We start from the raw sequence: 26,150 nt of genomic DNA on the forward strand, positions 1-26,150 counted from the left end.
CTTGCTCATCTTTGAACTGATGTCAGTCAACCATGGGATGCAAGTCAAAAGTTGAGAACACTAGGGGAATTCCCTCCACCAGGTGGGTCTGAGCTGACAGCGAACAGATCAAATTCAGGACTGTGAAGCAGTATCTGACCTGATATCCTGAAATATAATTCTCCATGTGTAACCATGGCAGCCCATTGGACAATTCTCACAATCTAGACCTCAGGAGTTGAGTGGGACATCTGGTTGCATAATTTTTCTGATTTAGTGGAGCAGTGTGAAAAATGGGTTGTTAGACTATTTTAAAAGGATAGTATGAGCATTGCATTACAGCTTTGGACCTGGCATGGACAGTCAGGTCAGACACAGACAGCAGATCTCCTCTTTGAAGGATATTGAAGTTTTAAAAAAATTCCAGATCATTAACTGTACAAATTTCCAGTTGCCAATGAAGGGATTTGAACTCTGGTCACTGGATTTTTCCAGCAGACCCTTGACATGAGGTGATGAGAGAAACTACAGGTTGAGTTGCAGAAAGAGTACTTGGGGACACCTTTTTGAAAAAGCGGGCAATCCCATTGTGAAAATACCTGTCTCACCTCAGAGACTGACAGTAACTGGCCTGGATTTAACCATCTGGTGTAGCCTGTCTCCATCTCGATAGTCAGAGTTCTCATCTGTGGATACACTCACCACAACCCTACACCTGATCTTGGAAATTGCCCTAACCACATCATGGCAGTTAGGAAATGGAACACAGAGCTGCTTAGAAATCAAAAACCATTTATTTACAAAATTCTTAGGTATTAATAAGTCAATTTGTTATCAAATATATATATATATAAGTTATGTATACACAGAAAAACCTATTTTACATTTCCATACTGCACACATTGGCCCTTCCCCATAAAATTACAAATGGGAAAGGAATTGCCTCAGAAAGGAATATTTACACATTCACACAATTATACAAATACACAGTCAAGTATTCCTTTGTGTAGCTCTGCACTATATGGTACACATAGGCAAGTCCCCTTGTGTTAGTCTCCCGGTAAAGGGTAAGAGACTGGGCACAATGTATTGGGGAGATAAGGAACAGCACTGAGCACAGCAGCATTTGAACTTCAAGTTCTTAATAAATAGATTTCATTCTCTTATTGTCATCGTGCAGCCTTGCACTTGTGCCACGCATACAGAGTACTGGTTTTCTCAAGTATCTAAGTAATAAGGCAATCATTTTAACTTTGAACCCTATGGATAAACTGGTCACAACTGCCCTGAACAGGCTGAGGATTAGAATAATTTACTGAGCAAGTTGCATTTAACAGTTCAGGTTTGAATCCTGTGCTTTGCATTTCAACCTGTATCTGAAGGGACCAGAACCAGCATTCTGTTATCCCATCAGTGAACATGGGGCTTTTCATTAAAAGCAAACAGTTTGGGACGAAGCATGTTTGCAATGCTGCTCCAGCTACTTTGGTACACCGCTAGTCATGAGGGTGAGCAAGAGACAGGAGGGAAGAAGATAGGGAGATTTGACCCTATTTAGAATCATAGTCAACCAACCTTTACTAAACTCAGATCAGTTGTTGACCTCCCAATTCTTGACCAAACATGGGTAAGGCAGTAGTCAGAGAATGACCACATTAAAGCAGTGAACTGTGCCTCACTGTCAAACAGCAGTATAGCTGGAAGGTTGTTCATTACTTGCGAGACTAGACCTTGACAACTGCATGAATAGCTCATGGGACTTTTCTTTGTTTTGCCGCTGATTTTCATTTGTACTCAGCATTGATGGATTTTTACTACTTTTCCATGGTTCCAAATATTCTGGTGAAACCTTTCACCATGTTCGTCATTGACTGCATCAAGATCAGCAGGGAAGTTCAAGTGCAAAATTTCTGAGGAAATTGAATTTTCAATGACATGATGCACTTCATGGATTTTTAAAATGTTTTGAGTAGACTTAAAATATGACAGAAAATCACAAAAATAGGTTATATCTACATAATAGGTAAAATTTAAGGTGATTTTAGAGATCTGCAGACCAAAATCCATAAAATGCACCCAAAAGTGTTCAGGAAGCAAATTCTTCCTTTTCCAGTGCAATATGCAACATCAATAACGAGCCTCAAAAAAAACCTGAGAATTTGTTCCCCTCCAACAGGTGGAAACCATCTATAAAGCAGGAGGAGACACACACAGGTGTCTTAGGATAAACACACATAAAGGATGGCGGCTCGAAATGTGGGCCATTCTTTTACTCCCACTGATGGTGCTTGACCTGCTGAGTTCCTCCAGCAGAGTGTGTTTAGCCACAAAGCAGAAGACTTAGATTGTACTCCCAGCCATTCAGCAACTGAGGCTTTAATGTTCAGGGAGAAGTTTCAATGATCCCCAGGATATTTTTCACATTATTTCCCTCCAACATTTGGCCCATTGAGTGTTTGCAATGCTGTTCCTCCATTAATCTTCCCTGTAACACACAGTCACCAACACACTAAGGGTCATCGACAGCCGCCAACGAACCTACCAACTTCTATCCCTTTGGAACGCAGAAGGAAACCCATGTTGTCACAGGGAGAACATGCAAATTGCACCCAGACAAAAGTTCAGGATTGAAACTGGGTGACTAGAGCTGTGAGGCTGCAATTCTACCAGTTGCACCTCTGCAATAGAAGGAAAAGGTCAGCCAGCACCCAGCTCGAGTGAGCCTTGCTGAGACATATTACTGCCTCCTTTTCAAAACTGGTGTTTCTCAGCCATTCATTATCTTGCACTTGCTCTCACAGGTAGAGGTAAGCGCACCTGGAATATCATTTCACAGAAAGAATGGAGTGCAGATTGGAAAGCAACTAACCACTCTCACTCAATTAAAACAACATTGTATGAATGTGTGCAGTGGTAGGGTGTCAGAGACAATCTTGATGCAGTGAATTGGAGTCTTGTTTCTCAATGAAGGGCACTCGAGATTTCTTGAAATATACAGCCCTGTTATAGAGATCCAAGAGATAGCAGAACTAGCATTTTTGCTAGTGATCAAACATCTGGAGATAGTTGCAGATCATTGGAGTCCAGGCACAAGGAAAGGAGCAGCAGTCCGTGCAACTGACAGAGAAAGAAGATTCTCATCCCAGAGAACAGGAGTCTTAAGGCTCAGTTATCAAGTGACTTCAAACCTTTGAGGGAACAGACTACCTCCATCCCTTCTTTCAGGGATTTTTTCTCCAGACACATACTTTCAGTACAGAGTGCAGCACATGAATGAGTGCAAGGGATAAACACTGCAGACTTCAAGAAATAAAGGCTTTGTGACCTGAATTATTGTTCTTGAAGAAAACTGTTCCTGAATCAATGTGATCTCAAAGGTCACTCAATGTGCAACAATTTCCCCAAGGATAAACTCACAGCCCACTTAATTGAATAAAACACTATTTTTCCTTTTAAAATAACTTAAAATCAAATAAAGTTAATGAAGAAGCATTTTGCCATGTCAAACAATTGTTTTTTTTCTCCATGACCGTCATGCAGATACACATCTCGCTCAGAGGTAGGGATTACCCTGAATGCACGATATTCAGCTCTCAGAGCTAGCAAACCACCAAACACGTAAACCATTAGCACTTCAAGATACATGGTCACATTTTTTTTATATATAAAGTAAACACCAGCATAAATCAGAACAAAATTAATGTGCAAACTTCTCTGAATTCAAAACTATGTTACAGTTCAGATAAATAATTGGGATAAAGACAGGAAATGAGAAATTGGCACTTCTGGCTTCCAACATGCTGCCTATTTCAGCATGAGGTCAGTATCATACAACATGGACTTATTCAAAGATCAACATGTCAGATGAAAACCTGATGGATGGGATGAGTTCAAAGGCTGGACATCAGCTTGCTGACTCGTTGAAAGCAACTAGGCTCAAGTTCCAGCCCAGCGAAGGTGTGGCCAGAATTAGGATGGAGTGAGCTTTGATCGTTTCTCCTGAATATGATTCAAGACATTTACTGTGTCTTTTATCAGAGCATCAAAGATTCCATCAGCCAACTGCATCTTCACACACAACTCATCCTCATCATAGTTGACCCACTGCGCCTCTTCCTCGTGAAGCTCCTGGACCTGCATCAAAGACAATTGGCACAGCTAAATTATTTGGAGTTTGTCTCATTTCAATGCTTAACCTAACTTACAGGCTACCTTTAACTTTAATTCTTGGGTGCCCCATATATACCAATAGTCCAAAGAGCAGTATTATCTCAGATGGAAGTACCAGCGAACTCGGCATGTTCAGGTAGGTGTGTGAACCAAATGATAAAGTTGCAGCACACTGCATCATCGACTTACTACCATCAAGGAGGTGGTACAAGAGCATCAAAGTCCGGATGTTAGGCTTGGAAGTAGCTTCTTCTCAGGCAACAAGATTGGTTATCAATATCCTGTAACTGAGTGAATCATCCCAAAATATTTATATTTTAAATTATATCTTAATGTATATATGCAATTATGTGTTGTATATGTGTGCGCACCATGTTTTGTCTGGTTATATACAGATAGATCAGTGGTTCTCAACCTCCCTCCCCCAACATACTACCTTAAGTAATCCCTTACAAGGCACAGACCACCTTTGGCACCTAGGGATTAGTTAAGGTGGTATATGAGTGGGGATAAAAAAAGGTTTAGAACCACTGAGTTAGACGATAATAAATTTATACTTGATATTATAAAAATACATCAACCTGTATTTTATTGATAGAATGCACAGCTTTAGAAGTTATTTCATTAAGGTAATTAAGATGTTTGAAGAATTTGTTACAGAGAAAAGAAGCTGGAGGAACTCAGCAGGTCAAAACAAAAGGCCCTGACCTGAAATGTTGATGACCATTTCTCTCTGGGGATGCTGTCTATTCCTCCGAGACCCTCCAGCTTCTCCTTGTTTGCTCAAGTTCCTTGTTCAAGGAGAAACTACTTCTGCTGGCAAAACTACCTTCAAGTTGAGGGTCAGGGTCATTTATGAATAATGTTGAAATGTGGAGCTCTGCCGGAAAGACTGGGGGTTGTGAGAAATCTCAATCTAGATTTTGTAATTTTATTATACAGGCATGTGAAGTTATGAAATCAAGACATGCAGGTGGAATGCAGGTGTAACCAATTGACAGTGCAGGTTTCAAGGCTGAATTTCCTTCCCGTGTCCTTTCATTCTTTTCAAATCATTTTTCGCAGCCCAAAGTGGGTAATTGTTTATAGTTCATAACACTGGCTGATAGATTAAAGTGCTGGAGAAACTCAACAGATCATGCAGTATCTACAGGAAACAAAGGGTGCAGTGGGCTATCTGATGACACTACCTTATGCAAGGGGCAATAAATGACACTGGAGACAGTAGAGTCAGGAATCAGTCTCTTTATTGTGCTTAACCACAGCTTTTATAGATCCCACTGCACGTTTCACGCTGAGCCTTCTGGGATGCTGTAGTGACGTCACTTTCCAGCCTTGGGTGTTGGGTGCCATAAAAAGTGCAGGCTCTTATTCGGGCCCTTTTCCTAATTGCTGGTGCCTGACCCACAGCTGGAGGACTGGGACGTCATTGGAGGCGATGCACTCTGGTAATGCACTTATTTACTATTGTGGCTGTGCGTGATTCTGCTGTACGCGTGGGGCTCCCGCTACAAAGGATATAACCAATGTTTTGGTCTTGAGCACCAAGGGTTATAATCCTTTGCTTTCTATTGATGCTACATGACCTACTAAGTTTTCCCATCACTTGTGTATTGCACCACAGTCACTTACATTCCTATTTAACTGCTCAACAGAATTTTTTTTCTTCTGTTTGTGCAGTTTAGTCAAAAGAATAAACAGCGAGAATACAGACTACTCAGGATGCCCTGAGTAGAATAAAAGGTCAATGTTGTCAAGGTAGGAGTACTTGTCTGAAGAAGCACAAGGAGCTTTGGTCTGTACCTCGAGGGTGCTACACCTTGAGGGTGCTACACCTAAAATGAAAATATAGGAAATAGGTGTGTTTGGCAGGTTTAGCAACAAAATTTTAAAAATATATTTGGGGATACAGGCATCACTGTCAAGGCTTCCCACTTATTTTCTGCTCCCTCCAGAAGGTGCAATCTTTGTGTGCGTTGCAAGATTTTACCAATTGACAAAGAGGAAAGCAAATGCAAGATCTTTAGGTAGCATGCAACTTGAGAGGAGATGCTGCACAAAGGATAAAGCCAACTCACACCCAAGAGTGGTGCTATCACAAGGTCACATATAATACCAACTCTTGGGAAGTTTCTTAATATTCCAAATTTCAATTCAATTTGAAACCCAAACCATTTTCTTGGTTCGTTTCTGATAAACCTCCACAAAGCCACCTCCAAAGTCATATGCCATTTGATAACAGTTGAGCTGCTTGTGCAGAAATGTTCCCCGATACTTTTAATTGAACACAGCCAAGTAAAACTGCACCTCTTCAGAGCAGAAGGGTTTGGGCTTACCAGAATGTGATCAACTCGGTCCCGTTTCTTCCGGCCAAATTTCATCATTTTTTGCCAGTCTGTCTTGTGGCTTTGTTCCTTACTGAACCCAAACAGCTTCAAGACTTCGTTGGAAATGAAGGTCTGTAGACAAAAGTACAGTGAGCGATGACAGCCTCTGCATTCATCACAATCTAGCCCTCAACCCTTCTACCCTCTGTAAAAAGATTTTGCCTCTTCGTTTTCTTACTTTGATCTAATTTGTGGCTCAATTTCACATTGTTGAAAAAACTTAATTACCAGCTAGATTTAGTATGCAAGCAATAAAAGCCTTTATGACTGAAGGTTTGAAATAGAGTGGTGGGTACCTGGTATACACTGCCATGGATGATGGTGGAGGCTGGTACGATAGGGACTTTTAAAAAACTCCTAGATATGTACATGGATGCAAGAAAAATAGAGGGTCATGTGTGTGAGTGAGGGAAGAGTTAGATTGTTGTGGAGTACATTTACGTAGGTCAGCAAAACTTCGTGGGCTGAAGGGCTTGTCCTGTGCTGGAATGTTCCATAATTCGCCTACTACCTCAACCTGGAGATCCTTTTGTAGATCTGCATTTTGTAATACTTTCAGAAGGTATCAGAGAGCCCACAAAGAATAGTAGAATTCAAAATGATAAAACACTGGGGATATTTAAAGGAATAAAAAAATGAAAGAAACCCTTCTTTCTGGTCTGCTCTGAGAATGGATGGTCTGTCTCCCTGCCTAGTGCAGATCTTGGATCAGCATAGTCCCACAGCTGGTACAGGGGTTACATCTGTGTCAGAGACCTGGGTGCAATTCTGTGCTGTCTGTATGGAGTTTACACACTCTCCCTGTAATTGCATGGGTTTCCACCCCCCCCCCCCCACTATTTGATGAGAGTGTGTGAGATAATGTTGCAGCTCTAGAAAACTCTGGTTAGACCACACTTGAAAAATTGCATACAGTTCTAGTCACTGGGACTAGAACTAGTCATTGCAGGAAGGACACTTTAGAGAGGGTGCAGAGGATATTTACCAAGATGTTGCCTGGTTTAGAGAATAACTTATGAAGCACGGATGACAGCTAGATTTTTCTATTTGGAGTGATGAAGGACAAAAGGTATAAAATTATGAGGTGCATAGCTAGGGTGGACAGTCAGCATCTTTTTCCTAGTCAACAATAGCCCAAGAACATCTGTTTAAGTTGAGTGGAGTAGTTTCCAGGAGATATCAAAGACAATTTTTTTTTTAAAGTGGTATGTGATTGGAATATAGTGTTGGAAGCTGGTGCAACAGGGAAATTTAAAAGACTCTTAGATGGGCACAGATGCAAGGAAAAACAGGTAATGAGAGCTATGAGGGAGAGATTAGATTGTTGTGGAGAAGGTTTATACAAGTTGGCACAACATAGTGGACTGAAGGGCCTGTTCTGTAATGTTCTGTGTCAATGCTCTAATTAAAAGAGGGAATAATGTAGGATTATTGTACTATACATGGTATAGGCTTGGTGGGCTGAAGGGCAGGCTCCTGTGCAAGGGCAGCAAGGTTAGTGCAACACTATTACAGGGCCAGTGAAGAAGGTTCGAATCCACCACTGCAAGGAATTTGTACGTTTTCCCTGTAACCTGCATGGGGTTCCTCTGTGTGCTCCAGTTTCTTTCCACCCTCCAAAAATGCACGGAGTGCATTTCATGGGTGCTGTATCATTAAATTATATATATATATATATATATATACCATCGGGAGGGAAAGGTGGCTGAAATCAGTGTTGCTTGAAAGTGACCGAAATTCAATAATAAAATGGGAAAGGTATTCAAAGCTGCGACTTTTACAGGCAGGTTCAATATATATTCCAAATTCAGTATCAGAAGAAAATATAAATTGCTTTATTGTTCTAAGGCTGCAGAGTAAAGACACACATGTACATATTGCAAGTAATTCATCCTACTGCAAGCATTCAACAAGTCTGAAAGCTATAATATCAATTGCAAAGATGCATGGGGTTAGTAGGTTAATTGGCCACATGGGTGTAATTGGGGCAGTATGGGCTTGTGGACTGGAAGGGCATGCTAGTGTGCTGTATCTCTTAAATTAATAAAATAGAAAAATAATCTAATGAAGAGTATTTGAATGGTTGCTATTCTTAAACCATCCAGTTTTCAAATAGAATTTGGTATAATGCACTGCTTTCATAACATCTCTACAGCCATTATTACAATGTAGGGAATAGCAACATCTGATGAGGAAAGGTCCCAGATGTTAGATAATTAAAAGTGAAACCAATGGTTCAGGGATAAATATTGACAAAGATACCAGGTAGAACATTTTCTTTTGTAAAATCCTGCCATAGTGCCAGTTGACTGACAAGTCACACACTGGATTTTGAAAACAAGATTTCTTGCATTGGTTAAAAGTGGTGCTGCAACATGGATAGAAAATTGGTCAAGTGACAGGAAATTGTAATAGTAAATTATAGACAGGAGGTATTCCCCCAAGGGTTGATACTTTAAAATATACATTAACAACTTGGATTTGGGTGCAACGGCAGAGTTTTCAAATATGAAAAACTTGGATACACAGTGAACTATGAGGATCAGGTAAAAGACTTCAAAGTGATGCAAGTTGGTGGAATGGGTGGACCTGTTGCAGTTAACATTTAAAATGGAAGATCAAGAGGAGGCAAAATAGAAGGCACAATTCTCAGGGTTTAGAAAGAAGTCTTGAAATGGAATTGGGAAAGTTGAAAATGGTCAAAAGATGTTTAAGATTCTGGCTTTGATAAATGGGGGCACTGTGCACTAGCAGGAAGAAGCCATAATTAATCTTTTGAACAGTGAATTGGCCACAAATGGGGTATTCTTTCCATTTCTGGACATCAGACCAGTGACGATGAGAGTTTTAGAGAAGGTGCAAAAGAGATTTTCTTGAATAATTACAGGATTGAAAGTCTATATAATTCTCCTTGAAAGGTCAGAGTAAATCTGAGAGAAGAATTTAGAGCCATGTTAGATAACAAGAAATTGTTCTTCTTAACAGAAAGGTCAAGAATCAGAGACGTCAAATGAAGAAACTAGCAAAAGAGCCAATGAGAACATTTAAAAAAGGACAACTTTTTCTTTGAATGCAGCAAATAGTTAAGGTTGGGACCTGGAATGTATCACCAGGGTAGGTAGTGAGAGAAGTTCAATCCTGACATTCAAAACAAAATTGTAGGACAATAACAAGAAGATGGGGAGTGGGATAGGTTCAATTGTTCCTGCTTGGACTTGACATTCTGAATTTTTTTGTGTTTCTGGGACCACTCAAGTGACAGATGTGGAGGATCAATTTATTGCCTCAATCAAAAAAATGGTTCTGTGGACAGTGCGACATGCACCATTAAATACTACCACAATCTTGCTCCTTCACCAATTCCCTGCCCTCAGACAAAACTCTCATCAATGCATTCAAAGTGTCATACATTATGAAAACAGGCCCTTCAGGCCAACTTGTCCAAGCCAACCATTTGGCCCATTTCTCTCTAAATCTTTCCTATCCATGTACCTGTCTGAACATCTCTTAAACATCAAGAATATACCCATTTATACCACTTTCTCTGGCAGCTTCCTCTACATACTAACCAGATGCTCAAGATCTTTCCCCTCTCACCTTAAATCTGTGTCCTTCAGGTTTAGATTCCTCCACCTTGGGAAAAAGACCATGACTATTTAGTTCATCTGTGCCCATCATGATTTCATTAACCATAAAGCTCCCCACTGAACTTTCCTGAGAGAAGAGTTCATCAAGCCCCCTCCCTACAACTTACTCCTGAGTGCTACTCAATGAGTGATGGCTAACACCAACCAGAGACCATAATTCATGAAAAATGATGAGGTTCTGAGAGGAGAAATGCATAGTTTCATCCACTTCCATTCACTTTTCTTCTGAGCCACACTGATATCTATCTGATTTTAATGCAACATCCAGGAGATTCTATCCTAACTATGTATGTTGGTTGTTTTTGGTTTGAATTTTGATTCATCAAGTGAGATTACTCGGTGAAACATCATTCAACCTTTCTTTAAAAGAGTGACATCATTTAAGATTACAAGGTACAGTATTTTGTTTAAGAATAGAATTCTGGTACGAAGTAAAGCTGGAATTTTTCACAAATTTATACTTAAATCCAAGACGTACGAGAGGTACCAAAAGAATGCAAAATGTTCAGTTCAGTTAAAAAAAAGGACAGTTTGCTTTGTGTTTTGGATACAGATAAGTAAAATGAGATTTCTTAGTGATCATCAAAAGCGGTCATTCACACTGTGGTCTACATAATTCAGCTGGGATGCCATCATATTTTGCATACTATAAGCATGCCATCATATTTTGCATACTATAAGCAGACTGGATTAATTTAAGCTTACCTTCACTTCACAGATATCCTGCGGATTCCTCACTCGCCGGTAATAAGCAGAGCTGTTTCTGCTGGATTTCATCCATGGGGGCTGTCTGGTATTGGGGTCTTCTGCAAAAATCTCACTGAAAATCTCTCTTGTTAAGTTAAATACAGCCTGAAAGAGGAAAGAGATCAAAGTAGTTTCTTGCTCCCAAAAAGAAAAGGCATTGCATTTTAAATAGTTTCCAGTGATAACAAAAAGCAGAGCATACTGCTGTATGTCTAAATTTAAATTAAAAAAATTAAATGAATAACACAAATTTGGGACATGAAAGACTGTGGATGTTGGAATCTGGAGCAAAATACAAAATGCTGGAGGAACTGTGAGGAGCAGCTAAGAAGATGGGGAGAGGGGGAAGGGAGGAACTGTTCGTATTTTGTGTCAAAACACGAACAGTTGAAGGTTTTTGACCAGAATCATTGACAATTCCTTTCCCGTCCCCAGAATTATCTGACCTGCCGAGTTCCTCCTGCAGTTCATTTTTTCCCTCCCCAAGGCACATTTTTTTCTTTATTTCTTTTAATAGATTCTTTTAATGCGAGAATTACTGTATGCCATGTATTTGGTCTCAGAATGCGGGAATATTAAAGGTATGTACATGGCACCTCTGAAAGGCCAATTTACTCTTTAAAGATGGTAGCAGGAGTTGAAGACACAATGGAGACATTCGAAAAACTGACGATGCTGCAACTTGGGCAAAAATAAATCCGCTGAAGGAAGAAAAAGAATGAAGGAAAAGAATGGTCAATGTTTTGTGCCGGAACTCCTCATCACATCTTCCACAATAAAGGTGGCCATGCAGCATGAAAGGCAGGGTCCTAGGGGGTAACATGGTACAAAGGGGTTTTGATGTAAAAGTTCAAAGATCCCGGAATATACCAATACAGGTGCATAATCATAGGGATCTACAGTCAAGGGAACAGATAGGAAATTCTGTGGCTGCAAAAGAGACTCCAGGTAGTTTGTTGCCTCCTGGGTGCTTGGGTCCAGGATATCTCTGAGTGGGTGCAGAATAGTACCAGCGACAGAGGCAGGAGTGAGGTAGAGGTCCTGCAAAGCAAGTTTAGGGAGTTAGGAAAGAAACTAAAGAGCAGAACCTCCAAGGTGGTCATTTGTGGATTACTCTCAGTGCCTTGAGCTCAAGGGCAGAATAGGAAGATAGTGCAATTGAATGGCTGAAAAGATGGCAGAGCAGGCAGGATTTCAAGATCTTGGATCATTGGAACCTGTTCTAGGGGAATGGGTGAGTTATACAAGTGAGGCGGATTGGACACAAGTTGAGTGGAACCAATATCCTGCCAGGGAGATTTCTTAATGCTGTTGGAGGCTGTAAATGAGATTCGCAAGGGGGTGGGAACCAAAGTGAGGAAGCAGAGGCAGATGGCACACAAGTAGGGCCAGCTGGTAGGGAGTTTGTATGGAAGGGACAGACAGATAGGGCAGAATTGCAGCCCTATCTGCATGAGTTGCAATGCAAAAGGGACACAGAGTCAGAAAAAGTAACAAATAAAGGGTTAAAGGTTTTGAATTTAAATATACGCAGCACAAGAAATAAAGTGGATGACCTTGTAGTACAGCTACACATTGGCAGATATGATGGTGTGGCCATCAGGGAGTTGTGACTAAAGGATGGATGTCAATGGGAGCTGAATGTCTATGGATACACAGAATATTGAAAGGTTAGACAGGTCAGTAAAGGGGGTGGCTAGGAATAACATTAAATCATTAGAAAGAGGTGACATAGAATCATAAAATATAGAATCATTGTGGGTTAACTAAAGAAATAGCTAGGGTAAAAAGATACTGTTGGCAGTTGTACCCAGTACACTCCCAACAGTAGTGGGATGTGAACAACGAATTACAACAGCAAATAGAAAAAGGTGTGTTAGAAGGGTAATATTATGAATTATTGCGAGTAGATTGTGAAAACTAGATTGGGATTGGATTGCAAGAGAGAGAATTTGTAGAATGCTTTTTAGAGCAGCTTATTAATGAGCCCACTAGAGAATTGGCTGTTCTAATGTGGGTGCTGTCTAATGCAATAGAGGTGATTAGAGAACTTAGAGTAAAGGAACTATTGGGGCAGTTATCACAATACGATTGAGTTCAATTTGACAAGAAGAAACTAAAGTCAGATGTGTTGGTATTTCAGTGAAGTAAAGGTATGAGAGAGGAACTAGCCTTTAGTAGATTGGAAGTGGACACTTGTAGAGAGGATTGCAGAGCAGCAAGAAATGAGGAAGGTGCAGGATAAATACATACCAAAAAAAGTAAATATTTGAATGCAAAGATGTCACAGCTGTGGCTGACAAAGGTCGTCAAAGCCAACATAAAAGCAAAAGAGAGGGCATATAAGGAAGATAGAGCATTGGGAAATTTAAAAAAATTTGCAGGTAACTTAAAAAACTAAAAAAAACATAAGGAGGGAAAAGATGAAGTATGAAAGTAGGCTAGCGAGTTTCTTCAAGAATATAAAGAGTAAAAGATAAAGGACCACTAGAAAATTACGCTGGAGAAATAATAATGGGAGACAAGATGTCAGCGGAACTAAATGAGTATTTGCATCATTCTTAACTGTGGAAGACATGAGCATAATGCCAGTTGTCAAAGGGCATCAGGGAAGCAAAGTGAGTCCAGTTACTCTTTGGAAGAAGATGCTCAGAAAGCTGAATGCTCTAAGGGTGGATAAGTCTCTCAGACCAAATGGACTGCACCCTTAGGTTTTGAAAGAAGTGGTAGAGACTGTGGCTTTTTTCAGGAATCATTAGATTCTAGTTTGGTCCTGGAGGACTGTTTAAAAATAAAAAATAAAAAAAATAAATAAAATTGCAAATGTCACCCCACTATTCAAGAAGGGAGGGAGCAACAGAAATGAAATTCTAGATTGGTTAGCTTGACATTAGTATTTGGGAAGATATTGGGAGTCAATTATCAAGGATGAGGTTATGAGTACTTGGAAGGACAGGATAGGCCAAAGACACCATGCTTTCCTTAAGAGAAAATCTTGCTTCACTAACCTATTGGAATTATTTGAAGTGACAAGCAGGCAAAATAAAGTGGATGTTGATGTATTTGGATTTTCAGAAGGCATTTGGCAAGGTGCCACATGAGTTGACTAACAAGCTAAGAGCACATGGTATAACAGGAAATTACTAAGTGTACGGTCATGTACTGGTAGAAAATAATAATCAGGCAGACTATTTGCTAAATGGGGAGAAAATTGAAAACACCCAGATGCAAAGGAACCTGAAAGTCCTCATGCAGGATAGCCTAAAAGTAAACTTGCACATTGAGGCGGTGGTGAAGGCATCAAATGTAATGCTACCATTCAAGAATAGAAGAGCAGGAATGCGATGTTGAGGCTTTAGAAGGCACAGGTGAGATCTTATTTGGAGAATTATGAGCAGTTTTGGGCTCCTCATTTGAGAAATGATTCGCTGATATTGGAGAGGGTTCAGAGGAGGTTCTCAAGGATGATTCTGGGAATGAAATGTTCATTACACAAGAAGCATTTGATAGCTATTGGCCTGTACTCATTGGAATCTAGGAGAACGAGGGGGGATCTTAATGAAACATTTCAAATGTTGAAAGACGTGGACAGAGTAGATGTAGAAAGGTAATTTCTTCAAGAGCTTTGGATAAGAGGGCACAATGTTCTGCTTAGAACAGATGCAGAATTTCTTTAGCCAGAGGGTGGCAAATCTATGGAATTTGTTGACTCAGGCAGTTGTGGAGGCCAGGTCATTGGGTAGATTAATAGGTCCTTGATTAACCAGGGCATCAAAGGTTATGGGGAGAAGGTGGACAGTTAGGCTGAGTGGGTAAATGGACCAGCTCCTGATTAAATGGTGGGTCAGACTAAATAGGCTGAATAGCCCACTTCTGCTGTTATGTCTTGTGGGCTTAATAGGTGGTGAAGAAGGCATCAGTTGAGGCACTGAGCACAAGAATAGGGAAGACTTGGTACATCCAAAATATGTTCCAAATTGATTTGTGTTTTCTTTCAACAGCGCACAAAATCAGTGAACCGGTGCGGACTCGAAAGGCCAACATGACCTGTTTCCACTCTGTAAATGGTTATATGGTTACATGGTTAAATGTGTGCATTTCTGGTCATCATACTATCGGTAGGATGTAGTTGTATAGGAGAAAATGTAGAAGACTCACATCAATGATGTAGGGATTAAATGTTTCAATTACAAGGGTGCACATCATAGGTAGGGTTTGTTTTCCTCTGAGCATAGGAGTCAGAGGATAGGGTGGGGGGGTGGAATTCGATGAATGAATATAAAATTATGAGGCTCAGATAGAGTACAGTCAAAGAAACAATTCCCCTGAGCAGAGATATCCAGGACCAGAGGACATAGATTTTTAGGTAAGAAGTAGAGGTTTCGAGGTAAACCTCTTTTGAGGGGAGATTTGATAGAACTGTGAAACAGCACAAGTACTGTTATAGTGCCAGCAGCGACTGGGGTTTGAATCCGGCCCTGTCTGTAAGGAGCTTGTATGTTCTTCTTGTGTCTGCGTGGGTTTTCTCTGGGTGCTCCAGTTTCATCCCACCCTCCAAAAAATTCCAGGATTGTAGGTCATTTCAGTGTAATTGGGCAGCGTGGGCTTGTGCGCTGAAAGGACATGTTACCGTGCTGAATGTCCAAATTTAAAAATTTAAATAAATGCAAGCAGGGTTTTTGCATTGAGGTTAGGTGAGACAAAAATTGGAGGACATGGGTTAAAGGTGAAATGTTTAAAGGGAATATTAGGCAGGGAATTCAGCATGCAGAGAGTGGTGAGAGTTTGGAACAAGCTGTCAGCTGAAGTGGTGAACGTGGGTTCCATTTCGACATTTGAAGTAAGTAAATGAACAGGAGGGACATGAACCAGGAGCAGGTCAATGGAACTGGAGAGAATAATAGTTCTGCACAGTCTAGATCGGCTAAAGGGCCTGTTTCTCTGCTGCAGTTTCTATGGTAAACTAGAAAATCTACTGATGCTTGCATCCAGTGCAAGAGAAACAGCAGGTCACGCAGAATCTATGAATGATTGGTCAAAGCATTTATGGATGCTGTGTGACCTGCTGAGTTTTTTAGGTAAGAAGTAAAGAGGTTTAGAGGATTTTATTCCCTCCCACTAAGGATAGCTGGAATCTGAAACACGTGGTCTAAAGGAGTAGTGGAGGCCGAGACTCGTGGCATTTTAGTAGTATGTGGATAAACATGAATCAAGGTAAAATAGGTCAACCAAGTACAGATGGGTATGGTGAGCAAAAGATCCAATTTCTGTGATGTGGTACAATATCTACATCTTAGTACAACCATCCTAACTATATAGGGCACATACATTTCTCTGCTAAGTAATGAAACACAACTTGGATCTTTGACTCCAGGAGCTGGAGCTCACCTCGCAATAGACTTTCCTGCTGGCGCTCTCGACATCTAGCCCCTTGTTATTTCCGAGGTAGTCCTGGGGGAACTGAACATCCCACAAATCATGTGCCATCTCCTGTCTCTTCCAAAGCTCTTCAGCAGCTGCATGGACCAACTTCTCAACCTCCAGTGCCTCGTGAGGTACAGCAGAATGCTGTTCTTCACGAACTTTCAGAGCCACAGTCTTTGGTAACTGTGGCTCCCCCTCTGGTGCTGGCTGCTGAGCTTTGTGAGAACTCAGCCCAAAGTCTTCTTCAAACCAGTCCTGCTCATCTCCCAGGTCATCAAGCAACTCACGACTTAGTTCCAGTTCCGCTAGGCGCTTGGCTAATTCCTCCTGCCCACTTGTGCCAAACACTGGACTGCCCTGTCGCAGACAATAGAATCTAGTTAAAGCAAGCAGCAAATAAACAGGCAAAGAAAGACTTTAAAAAAATGAAATCTAAATCAGAAAACAAATAAAATAATAATGGTGTTGCTTGGAAACATTTTTTTTGGCAATGCACTGTCAACAATTTTTTTGTCTTCCTAGTTACCACAGACTGATGAATGGGTGCTAGATATGTTTGGATCCCAGAACACAAAACTATCTCCAATTTAACAAAGATGATTTTTATTCTCACTCTGCATGAAGGAGACTAAAAACAATACTCAAACGAAACAATTAGAAAAAAAAAGTTATGACTGTGACAGGTTTTGAAAGATAGTAGAATTTCAAAAATCAGCATTTTAGTGCCGGACTAGACAGATTTCCAGACTGCCGGATGTTATTTGTATGAAAACCCCATACTTTTAATTCATTCCTTTGTTTAAAATGTTATAAATAAATTTCCCATAGAATCTGGTACATTTACAGGGTTCTGCTGAGTAAAAAGAAAGTGCAGGAAACTTTGGGTGCTGAACCATCAGGATTTCCAAGTGGTCAAGTAGGAGATTTTGGGAGCTTTTCGTTCCTTCGATAGAATGTCACACATAGTATCGAAGGAACGACGTGTGTTGATGTGGTAATGATCAACATATCTGCTCTAGTAGTTATTTCTCTGGCCAAGAGAAGTCATGTGGGAAGTTGAGAAAGACAGGTCAAAGGAATTTCTGCTTCAGATCTGTTTGGGTCAGTCAGGTTATGGTGAAGTGAGCCTATGTCTCCAAACCTAGGCAGTCACAAAGAAAATAGATTATACGGCAACGAATTACATCTCGGGTCTTTGGCACTTCTGAAAATAATTTGATACGAGGCTTTATCCCGGTTTAGATCAAGAATAACACAAGAGCTCAAATTGAAGGAGTGTTTTAATCCAGTGACTGCAATATGCTTTGTGGCTGGTCAAGAGACCACCATCTCAAACAGGATTATACTTCAGTTTTAAAATTTAGATCACAACCAATTTAACATTTGGATACACTTTTTTCCTGCAACATTGGTTATAGTGAAAAGCAGAAGATCCATTTGTCATGTTAGCCAGAATGTCAATGTCTAGGAGTGACTCTTATTTCAATTTATGTCACATCATGTATATGGAAAGAAGGGGGGGGGGCTTGTTAACACTTTCATGAAGAGAGTTTGATTAAAGTCTTGTGACATTAATCATCACAGGACTATAATCAAACTCTCTTCTATTGTGGCCTGTTGGATTTTGTTTGCAAAGGAAGCTTATGCACATCTGAAATAAGTAGTCTTGTAATCATAGACTTTATCGTCAAAATTCAAAAAACTTCTGCAACTGTTTTATAAGTTGAAAAAAATTATAACAGCTCTCAGGAAGGACAGAGATGTGGAGGAGAGAGGAAGGACAGAGATATGGAGGAGAGGGGAAGGACAGAGATATGGAGGAGAGAGGATCTAGTACAAATAATCAATGTTAATGTCAGAACTTCACTAAAAGCACAGAAAAAAACTATTATCAAACAATTATTAATTGAATGTGTGTGCACAATTCAGAAAGAATGAGCAACAAATGTTGAGGTTATCCATAATTTGATTTAAATACATTCACATCCATTTATAGAATTAAGATATTCCTTGCTGACATGCTGGAGAAACTCTCTTGCATATTTGTGTATTGCACTTGTCCCCAGCATCTGCAGATGTTCTTGTTTAATTCCTTGCTTACACTAATACAGTATTATGTATAATTTTATATAACCATACTACACTAAGAATACCTTGGACATGGATGTAGAGCAGCACTGCAGGAAACCTGGATTTCACAGGCCAAATAACCCCATGAATCAAATAAGGTTAAGAAAGTTATAGGTCAACTGGATCGATATTTTTGAGGTATTTATTGGAACTGATGAGTTAACAGAGAAAAATGTTTTCTGCTGTTTGGGGAATGTCTCTGACATTCAGGCATAATCTAAAAAAAATTAGAAGCAGGATATTCAGCAGTGAAGTTAGGAAGCAAAGATTGATAGAGGCTTGGAAATTTCTTCTGAAAATGCCTATTAATCCCAAATTAATCGTAATGTCAAATCCAAGATTAGATTTCAGCTCATCAAATGTATTCAGGGATATACAGTGAAAGGGAGTTTGAGGAGGGAGTGGTCATTGTTGGAGTGGTCTGAGTCAGAGTGGTAAGGCTTTGGCTCAAAAGACTTTGGAAAGAAGAGGCTGAGGTGGTGGCGCAGGAGTTGAAGTAAGTCAGGGCCACCTTATTTGAGGAACAAAAATGATTCAGCAGGTAGGCTCAGATAAGGGCAGGCTTTTTCCTTTAGTCATAGACAGCAGAAATGGTAGCCAAGGAAGGGGAAAGCTCCTCCTGCAGAATGTGGGTAGTCAGGCAAGTATCCCTGATGTCATTATCTGCGAGAAGTGCATCCAGCTGCAGCTGCTTACAAACTGAGTTAGGGAATTGGAGCTGGAGTTCGATGAACTCTGGATCATTCAGGAGGCTGAGGAGGTAATAAGACAGGAGTTACAGAGACTCTTATCGTACCTGGGAGGAAGGAGGAAGATAGCTGGGCTCCAGTCAGGAGAGGGAAAGGGAACAGGCAGTTAGTGCTGGACACCCCTGTTACTGTTACCCTCAGTAACAAGTATACCATTTTGGATAATGTTGGTGAACGGGTAGAGGGTGGGGGAGCTACCAGGGTCAACTCTCAGCAATCAGCTCTCTGGCAAGGAGTCTAGTTTTGTGGCTGAGGGAAGGGAGGAGAAGAGGTGAGCTGTAGTGATAGGGGATTCATAGTTAGGGAAACCGTGGAAGAGATCAAGAATCCCAGATGATATGTTACCTCTCTTGTGCCAAGGTCCGAGAGATCAGAGATCAAGTTCACAGCGTTCTCAGGAAGGAGGGTAAGCAGCCAAGTGTCATGGTTCATGTCAGGACCAATGATGTAGGTAGGAAGGGTGTTGAGGTCCTTCAAAGAGAGTTCAGGGAGATAGGCACTTCATTGAAGTACAGGACTTCCGAGGTTGTGATCTCAGGATTACTACCCATGCCACGTGCTAGTAAGGTTAGAAATAGGGAGGATAATGCAGCTTAACACGTGGCTAAAGACATGGAGCAGGAGGGAAGGCATCAGGTTTCTAGATCTTCAGGATCTTTTCTAAGGAAGGTGGGACCTGTTTCAACGGAATGGGATGTGGGAACAACAGTTTAAAACTAATTTTCCTGAATGCCTCACAGATATTCAAGAACCTTCAAAGAAGGAATAGCAGTTTCTGGATTTAGTTTCAAATTCTGTTAAACATGTTGATGGTCATTACTGTATAGCATTACCTTTGAAGAAATGAAAAATTTGGTATGCTCCCTTTTATAAATCAAAGCATAGAATACAGGAGTTGGGAAGTGATGTTGAGACTATTCAAGGCATTGGTGAGGCCAAATTTAGAGTACTGTGTGCAGTTCTGGTCACCAAATTATACAAAGGATATCAATAAGGTAGAGAGATTGCAGAGAAGATTTACGAAAATGTTACCTGGATTTCAGAATCCAGATTACAAAGAAAGATTGAGTAAATTAGGTCTTTATTCTTTGGAGTGTAGAAGGTTGAGAGGGAATTTGGTAGAGGTATTTAAGATCATGAGAGGGTTAGAGTTGATGTGGAAAGGCTTTTTTCATTGAGAATAGGAGAGAGGTCATGAGTTAAGGGGCAAAAGTTTAGAAGCAACATGAGGGGGAATTTCTTTACTCAGAGAATGGTGACTGTGTGGAATGAGCTTCCGGGAGAAGTAGTGGAGGCAGGATCAATTTGGTAATTTAAGGAAAAATTAGATAGGTATATGGATGGGAAGGGAATGAAGAGTTATGGACAGGGTGCAAGTAGGATTGGAGGGTAGCTCAAGTTGTTCCATGATCGAGATGATAATGTGATACATTGCATCAACAAGTTTGCAGATGACACTAAGACTGGAGATGTTGTGGACAGCAAAGAAGATTTTCAAAGCTTGCCGAGCGACCTGGACAGGCTGGAAAAATGGGCTGAAAAGTAGCAGATGGAATTTAATGCAGACAAGTGTGAGGTGTTGCATTTTGGAAGGACAAACCTAGAAAGGACATGCACGGTAAATGAGTAGTGCGGTAGAACAGAGGAATCTATGAATACAGATACATAATTCCCTGAAAGTGGTGTCACAGGTAGATAGGGTTGTAAAGAGAGCTTTTGGCATATTGGGCTTCATAAATCAGAGTGTAGGAATTGGGGTGTTATGGTCAAGTTGTATAAAACATTGGTTAGGCCAAATTTAGAGTATTGGGTGCGGTTTTGGTCATGCCAAATTTGAAGTATTGGGTGCAGTTTTGGTCACCTAACTGCAGGAAAGATATCAAGATAAAAAGAGTGCAGAGAAGATTTACTAGAATGTTGCCTGGACCTCAGGAACTGAGATACAGGGAAAGGCTAAACAGGTTAGAACTTTATTCCCTGGAGTGTGGAAGAATGGGGGGAGATTTGATGGAGGTTTTTACAATTTTAAGGATACAGACAGGGTAAATATAGGTAGGTTTTTTTCCACTGAGGGTAGGCGAGATACAAACCAGAAGTCATGGATTAAGGGTGAAAGGGAAAAGTTAGGGGGAACATTAGGGGAATTTCCTTTCACAGAGAGTGGTGGGAGTGTAGAACGAGCTGCTAGCTGAAATGGTGAATGCAAGTTCAATTTTAATCTTTAAGAAGTTGGACAGGTGCATGGATGGGAGGGCTATGGACTGAATGCAACTCAGTGGGATTAGCCAGAATAATATTTCGGCAGACCAGAAGGGCCTGTTTCTGTGCTATAATGCTCTATATATTTGGGCCACAAAACAGTCCTAACCACACTGAATGGTAGAGGAGGCTCAAGAAGTCAAATTCCACATAGAAAGGGTAATTTTTGAAGAACCAGAGGAATACTCTGACAAAGATGTAAACTGGTAGAAATTAGATTTTTGCATAAAATTGGGTGGCAAATTTGTCCCATGTGAAACAATGAAAAGTAAAATAAATTATCATCAAACAATTAAATTATAATTTTTATGATATATAATTCATTTGCAATTCTTGTTATCCCAAAATATAGGTTGAAACTCAATACTCACAGGTCTAGGACAAAGATCTGGAGATAATATTTCTTCCTTATCCTCATCACTGTCCTCACTTTCAGTAGAAATCCGTAAGTGAACACCGGCTCCATTTTGTACCTCTAGATTCTTGGGAGAAGATTTGAGTGAGAATTCTTCAGTTGATTTGAACCACAACTCTTGATTAGTAAGTTGGATCTTTCCATCCCTAACCTTTTTGATTTGCTGCCATTGTTTGACTGCATCTTTCAGAAAGGAAGACAGGATATCAGCAGCCAAAGAACTAGCTTTTGTCTTTTTGTCTTTCTGCTTTTTAACTTTGAAGTCTTCGTCGTCTTCTAGAATGGCCTTTGATGCCTCTGCTTTAAAATCTTCACTGTCATCTATTTCTTCGGATTCAGAATAGAGGCTTGGTACTCTCAGTTGTGCCTCAAGTTGCTCCTTTTCCTTGTTCAACAAATCCAAGAGAGGAGTGGAAGACTTTTCATGAATAGATGATGATAACACCTCTTTTGTTTCACTGGTACTAAGAACAGGCAGGGAATCAGTGATCTTTTTCAGTACCATTTTGGACGGCTTCGTGATAGGTATATCAGCTCCATTGCACTCTTCTTGGTCTCCATCTTTGAAGTTAGGTCGCTGGTCCTCCTCAGCCAATTTGGGCAGACTCTCCAATTTCTGATCATTTGCAGAAGATTCCACAACTTCGGCATATTCACTGATAGGAGGAATCAAGTCAATGGCATTTGACTCCAAAAATGGATTGCTTGCAATTTTGTCACTTAAGTTGTTTTCAGATGGAATAATCTTGAGATCAAATTGATCAGCAGGGGTTTTATTGAGGTAAGATGCATAGTCCTGCTGCTTTGATTCTTCTGGCCCTTCTTCCCTGTGTGGCTTGCAATCGTGATCTAACTCCACCTCTAATTGTGAGCTGTCTTCATTTGTGGTTCTGATGATGGTCTCATCATAATACTTGGGTAGAAGAGAAATCTTGTGAGGAGGTGCAAAAATGCTATGTTTGTCCTTGGTTCTGAAGTATTCAACTCCATTATATGTACCATTCCCACTGCCTTCTGGCTTATCCAGCTCAACACCCGCCCAAAAACCACCTGCAAAATTAGTTCTTCCCTTGAAGCGCAAAGTGCCTGGCTGGATGCTACTAACCAAAACTCTGTCACCAATTTGGAATTTGTGCAGTTCATCAGTTTCATGTGATAAAGGTGTAGGAGTGTGACAAGGAGATGGAGTATCTGAAGGTACAGGTGTTGGCTCCTCATCACTGTGCTCCACATTTCTGCTTGAAAATGCAAAGTTCAAATCCAACAGTCTTTCCGAATGCACACTACCACAACTTGAAAAGGACTTTTCACTTAGATGCTCACTAATTTCATCATCTGTGCTGACAATTGGTGAAGCACTTCGAGAATGCTCTGCTCCTCCATCCACTTCCGCCTGCTTGGAATGGTCAAGATCGGAGAGCACATGGAGCCCAGCAACACTCGCAGTAATCTCATTTCCAGCTGAAAGAATCACTGCTGATGCAACATAATCTTTGGAATTTCCTCGACAAGAATTTTCATTCAAGTTTTCAGGTGCCTTTTTTCTTGAAGACTCAAAGTCTTCTGAGTAACTGGTGTCTTTTTCTAGGGAAAGGCAGTCTAAATGTTGAGGGCAGGAATCATCCTTATACGTTTTATCCAAAATCTCATGGTCAGATGCTGCAGATTCATCAACAGTATCATATTTACTTGATTTTCCATATTTAATGGAATTGGCTGAATGATCACTTGTTCTATCCTCCTTTTCAGAGTCGCCTTCCTTATACACATAAGGTGTTTCATCCTTCAAATCCTCAAAGTTGCTCTCAACATGTTCCACTTGCAAAGGCTGCTTTACATGCTTACAAAGATTTTTCTGCTGAGTCAACTTTTGATCAAGCTCAGAGATACAGAAAGGCTCTGCTTCCTTATTATCTACCAGCTTCAGCAAAGGGACTGACTTATCGGTTTGTTGAGAGAGCATAAGGTCATCTATTTCAGATTTGATATTTTCAAGTTCTTCCTGAAGATCATCTTGCATGGATAGATGACTGGTCACAGTATTTTCGTCACTAGACCTGCTCTCTGATCTACTGATGGACTGGTCTGGCAAGTGGCTAAATGTAGCCAATTCCTTTTGATGCAAGGATGCTGGTACATTATCCAGCTGAGATCCCATTTGGAATAGGCAAATTGGTGAAGCACTTCTCGAGGGATCATCAGTTTGACTGTGTAAGATTGTGGACTTGCTTCTCTCTGATGTTTGAGATTCACTGATGCAGCTGGATTTTTGTCCATCTGGATGTGATATTCTTTGTTCTGTAGCAAAACATGATAAATGTTGCTCAACTGTTTTTTCCTTAAAAACCTCATAAAACCAATGACCACATAATGTTTTAAATATAGATGACATGATAAAAGGCAGCCAGTACACCAGGAAGAACACTCTCTGCTTTTCACTGATGGGGACCATAGTATTTGATACACTCAAAAATACACAGGGACCCCCCACACCCCCACCCTCGATTACCAATGCATCTTAAAGACCATTGCCAGCAATGGAACCAGATTATCACGGAGTTCTTACAAGGGATGTACAAGGATATTATCAAACTTGGATTATTGTAGGCAGGAGGAAAGACTGGATAAGTCAGGATTGTGTTCTAGGCTTTACTAAGGTGTATAAAACAGGGATAGATGGAAGGACACATTTCTTGGAGCAGAAGGCTAAAAAAAATAAAGTGCCTAGATTTAAAGTACTTAAAAGAGAGACAAAGACAAAAGTTTTATCACTCAGAGGATGGTAGAGATTGGAAATGTTTGAAAGACAAAAATTCTCTTACTTAGAAAGTAATTGAATGTATATTTGAATAGCATGATCTTCAGGGCTATAGAGTCAGGTTGGGAGAAGAAATTAAGCTGGGTAGTTCTCTTTTTCAACTATCATCGACACAATGGGCCTCCTCCCATTTTGCCTGTTTTTAGGATTCAATGAGCTTGCCTCAAGAGAAGGAGATTTTTCAAAGCTGATTTAGTTACACTATTTTTAAAAGTTTCTTGGTCTTTCAAAAAGATTTTTTCCCATCAACATATTTTTGCACAATATTTATCTTTAAAAAGTTTTGATTGTGGATACTTTTAAATATTCTTGACAGTCATGAACAGTTTATGACAATGGGATCTTTGACAGTCAAATGGGTCTGGAGATGAAGCTTTACCGATTGTCAAAACAACATGAGAGTGCAGGTGGCTCCCATTGGATGTCCTATACTCAGGCCACACTGGGGAGTTTTGGATGATCTCAGTTATTAACAAATTGAAACTTTCAGGGTGTAAAAATAATACCTTGCTTGTGATGGTGGATACATACCCTGTTTAGCGATGGAGCTCAGTGGCACTTTGGATCTTTCACCCTCAGCAAGGGATTTCCAGCTCTTTGCAGATTCAGTTCTGAAAATTAAAAAAAAACAAACAAAATTTTAACTCAAAGAGCTCGTCAGTCAAAAATCATATCCTCCGTGGAATACATTCATCTCAACTTTTCAATGATGGAAAAAAAATCTACTCAACTCTACTTTCTGACATAATGAGGCAGCCCTGAAATAAAAAGATTGAATGGTGAAAGATCTCAGCAAATCAGGGTGCTGATTTGACAAACGGGTAAATTTCTGATCTGCAACCTTTCAGCAGATCAGACAAAGGGTTTACAAACCCTCAGTGTTCCCTGCTTCTTTCTATAGATTCTGTCTGACTTGGTGAGTTTTGTCAGCATGAATAGCGAATTTTCCACTTTCAGGTAACCTCCAACCAGTTCCAATGTTTCCATCTGTCCTTCATCTGTTCCTGTTTTCCTATATCCCATTCCCTGCCCCCCCCCCAAAATAACTATGGTCTCCTCCCCTGCTTGTCTACACTCTCCCACTTTTATTTGTCCTGTATCCTATTAAGTCTGGGGCCCCTCTCCAGAACTTCCCTCCCTCCTTTTACATTTCTGAGCAAAAACCCACACTTTCAGAAGCACATCAAACTTCATTGAATATCATTAAACTTCAAAGAAGGAATCGAGTTACATAACGGAATGAAACAATCAGCTACTAAAAAAAAATCTGCTAGGAATTTAGGCAAGGTTTCAAAATGTAAAAGCAAAAAATCTAAACAGAATGATGGGAATATTCAGCAGGTCAAGTGTTGTCTATGAAGAGAGAAATTGAGTTAATGTTTCACTTCAAGGTTCTTTGAAAGGTCACTGGTATTGTTCTATGCT

General features: G+C 40.3%; 1 protein-coding gene across 5 annotated transcripts in view; it reads right to left on the reverse strand.

Annotated features, from left to right (window-relative positions):
* Positions 1-754: 754 nt before the first annotated feature.
* Positions 755-26,150, reverse strand: part of cep350 (centrosomal protein 350) — a 237,025-nt gene continuing 211,629 nt past the window's right edge. For 4 of the 5 annotated variants that reach the window (XM_069937585.1, XM_069937584.1, XM_069937581.1 and 1 more), the window contains exons 34-39: positions 25,257-25,336; positions 21,864-24,205; positions 16,319-16,711; positions 10,889-11,035; positions 6,486-6,608; positions 755-4,113 (exon numbers count right to left, since the gene is read on the reverse strand). In XM_069937585.1, coding sequence (XP_069793686.1) covers positions 3,949-4,113; positions 6,486-6,608; positions 10,889-11,035; positions 16,319-16,711; positions 21,864-24,205; positions 25,257-25,336 — 3,250 coding nt within the window. In that variant the 3' untranslated portion in view covers positions 755-3,948. The remainder of the gene's footprint in view (positions 4,114-6,485; positions 6,609-10,888; positions 11,036-16,318; positions 16,712-21,863; positions 24,206-25,256; positions 25,337-26,150) is intronic. The other variant, XM_069937586.1, reaches the window with a different exon arrangement.

This window comes from Narcine bancroftii, chromosome 5 (genome assembly GCF_036971445.1).
Source record: "Narcine bancroftii isolate sNarBan1 chromosome 5, sNarBan1.hap1, whole genome shotgun sequence".
Classification (NCBI taxonomy): Eukaryota; Metazoa; Chordata; class Chondrichthyes; order Torpediniformes; family Narcinidae; genus Narcine; species Narcine bancroftii.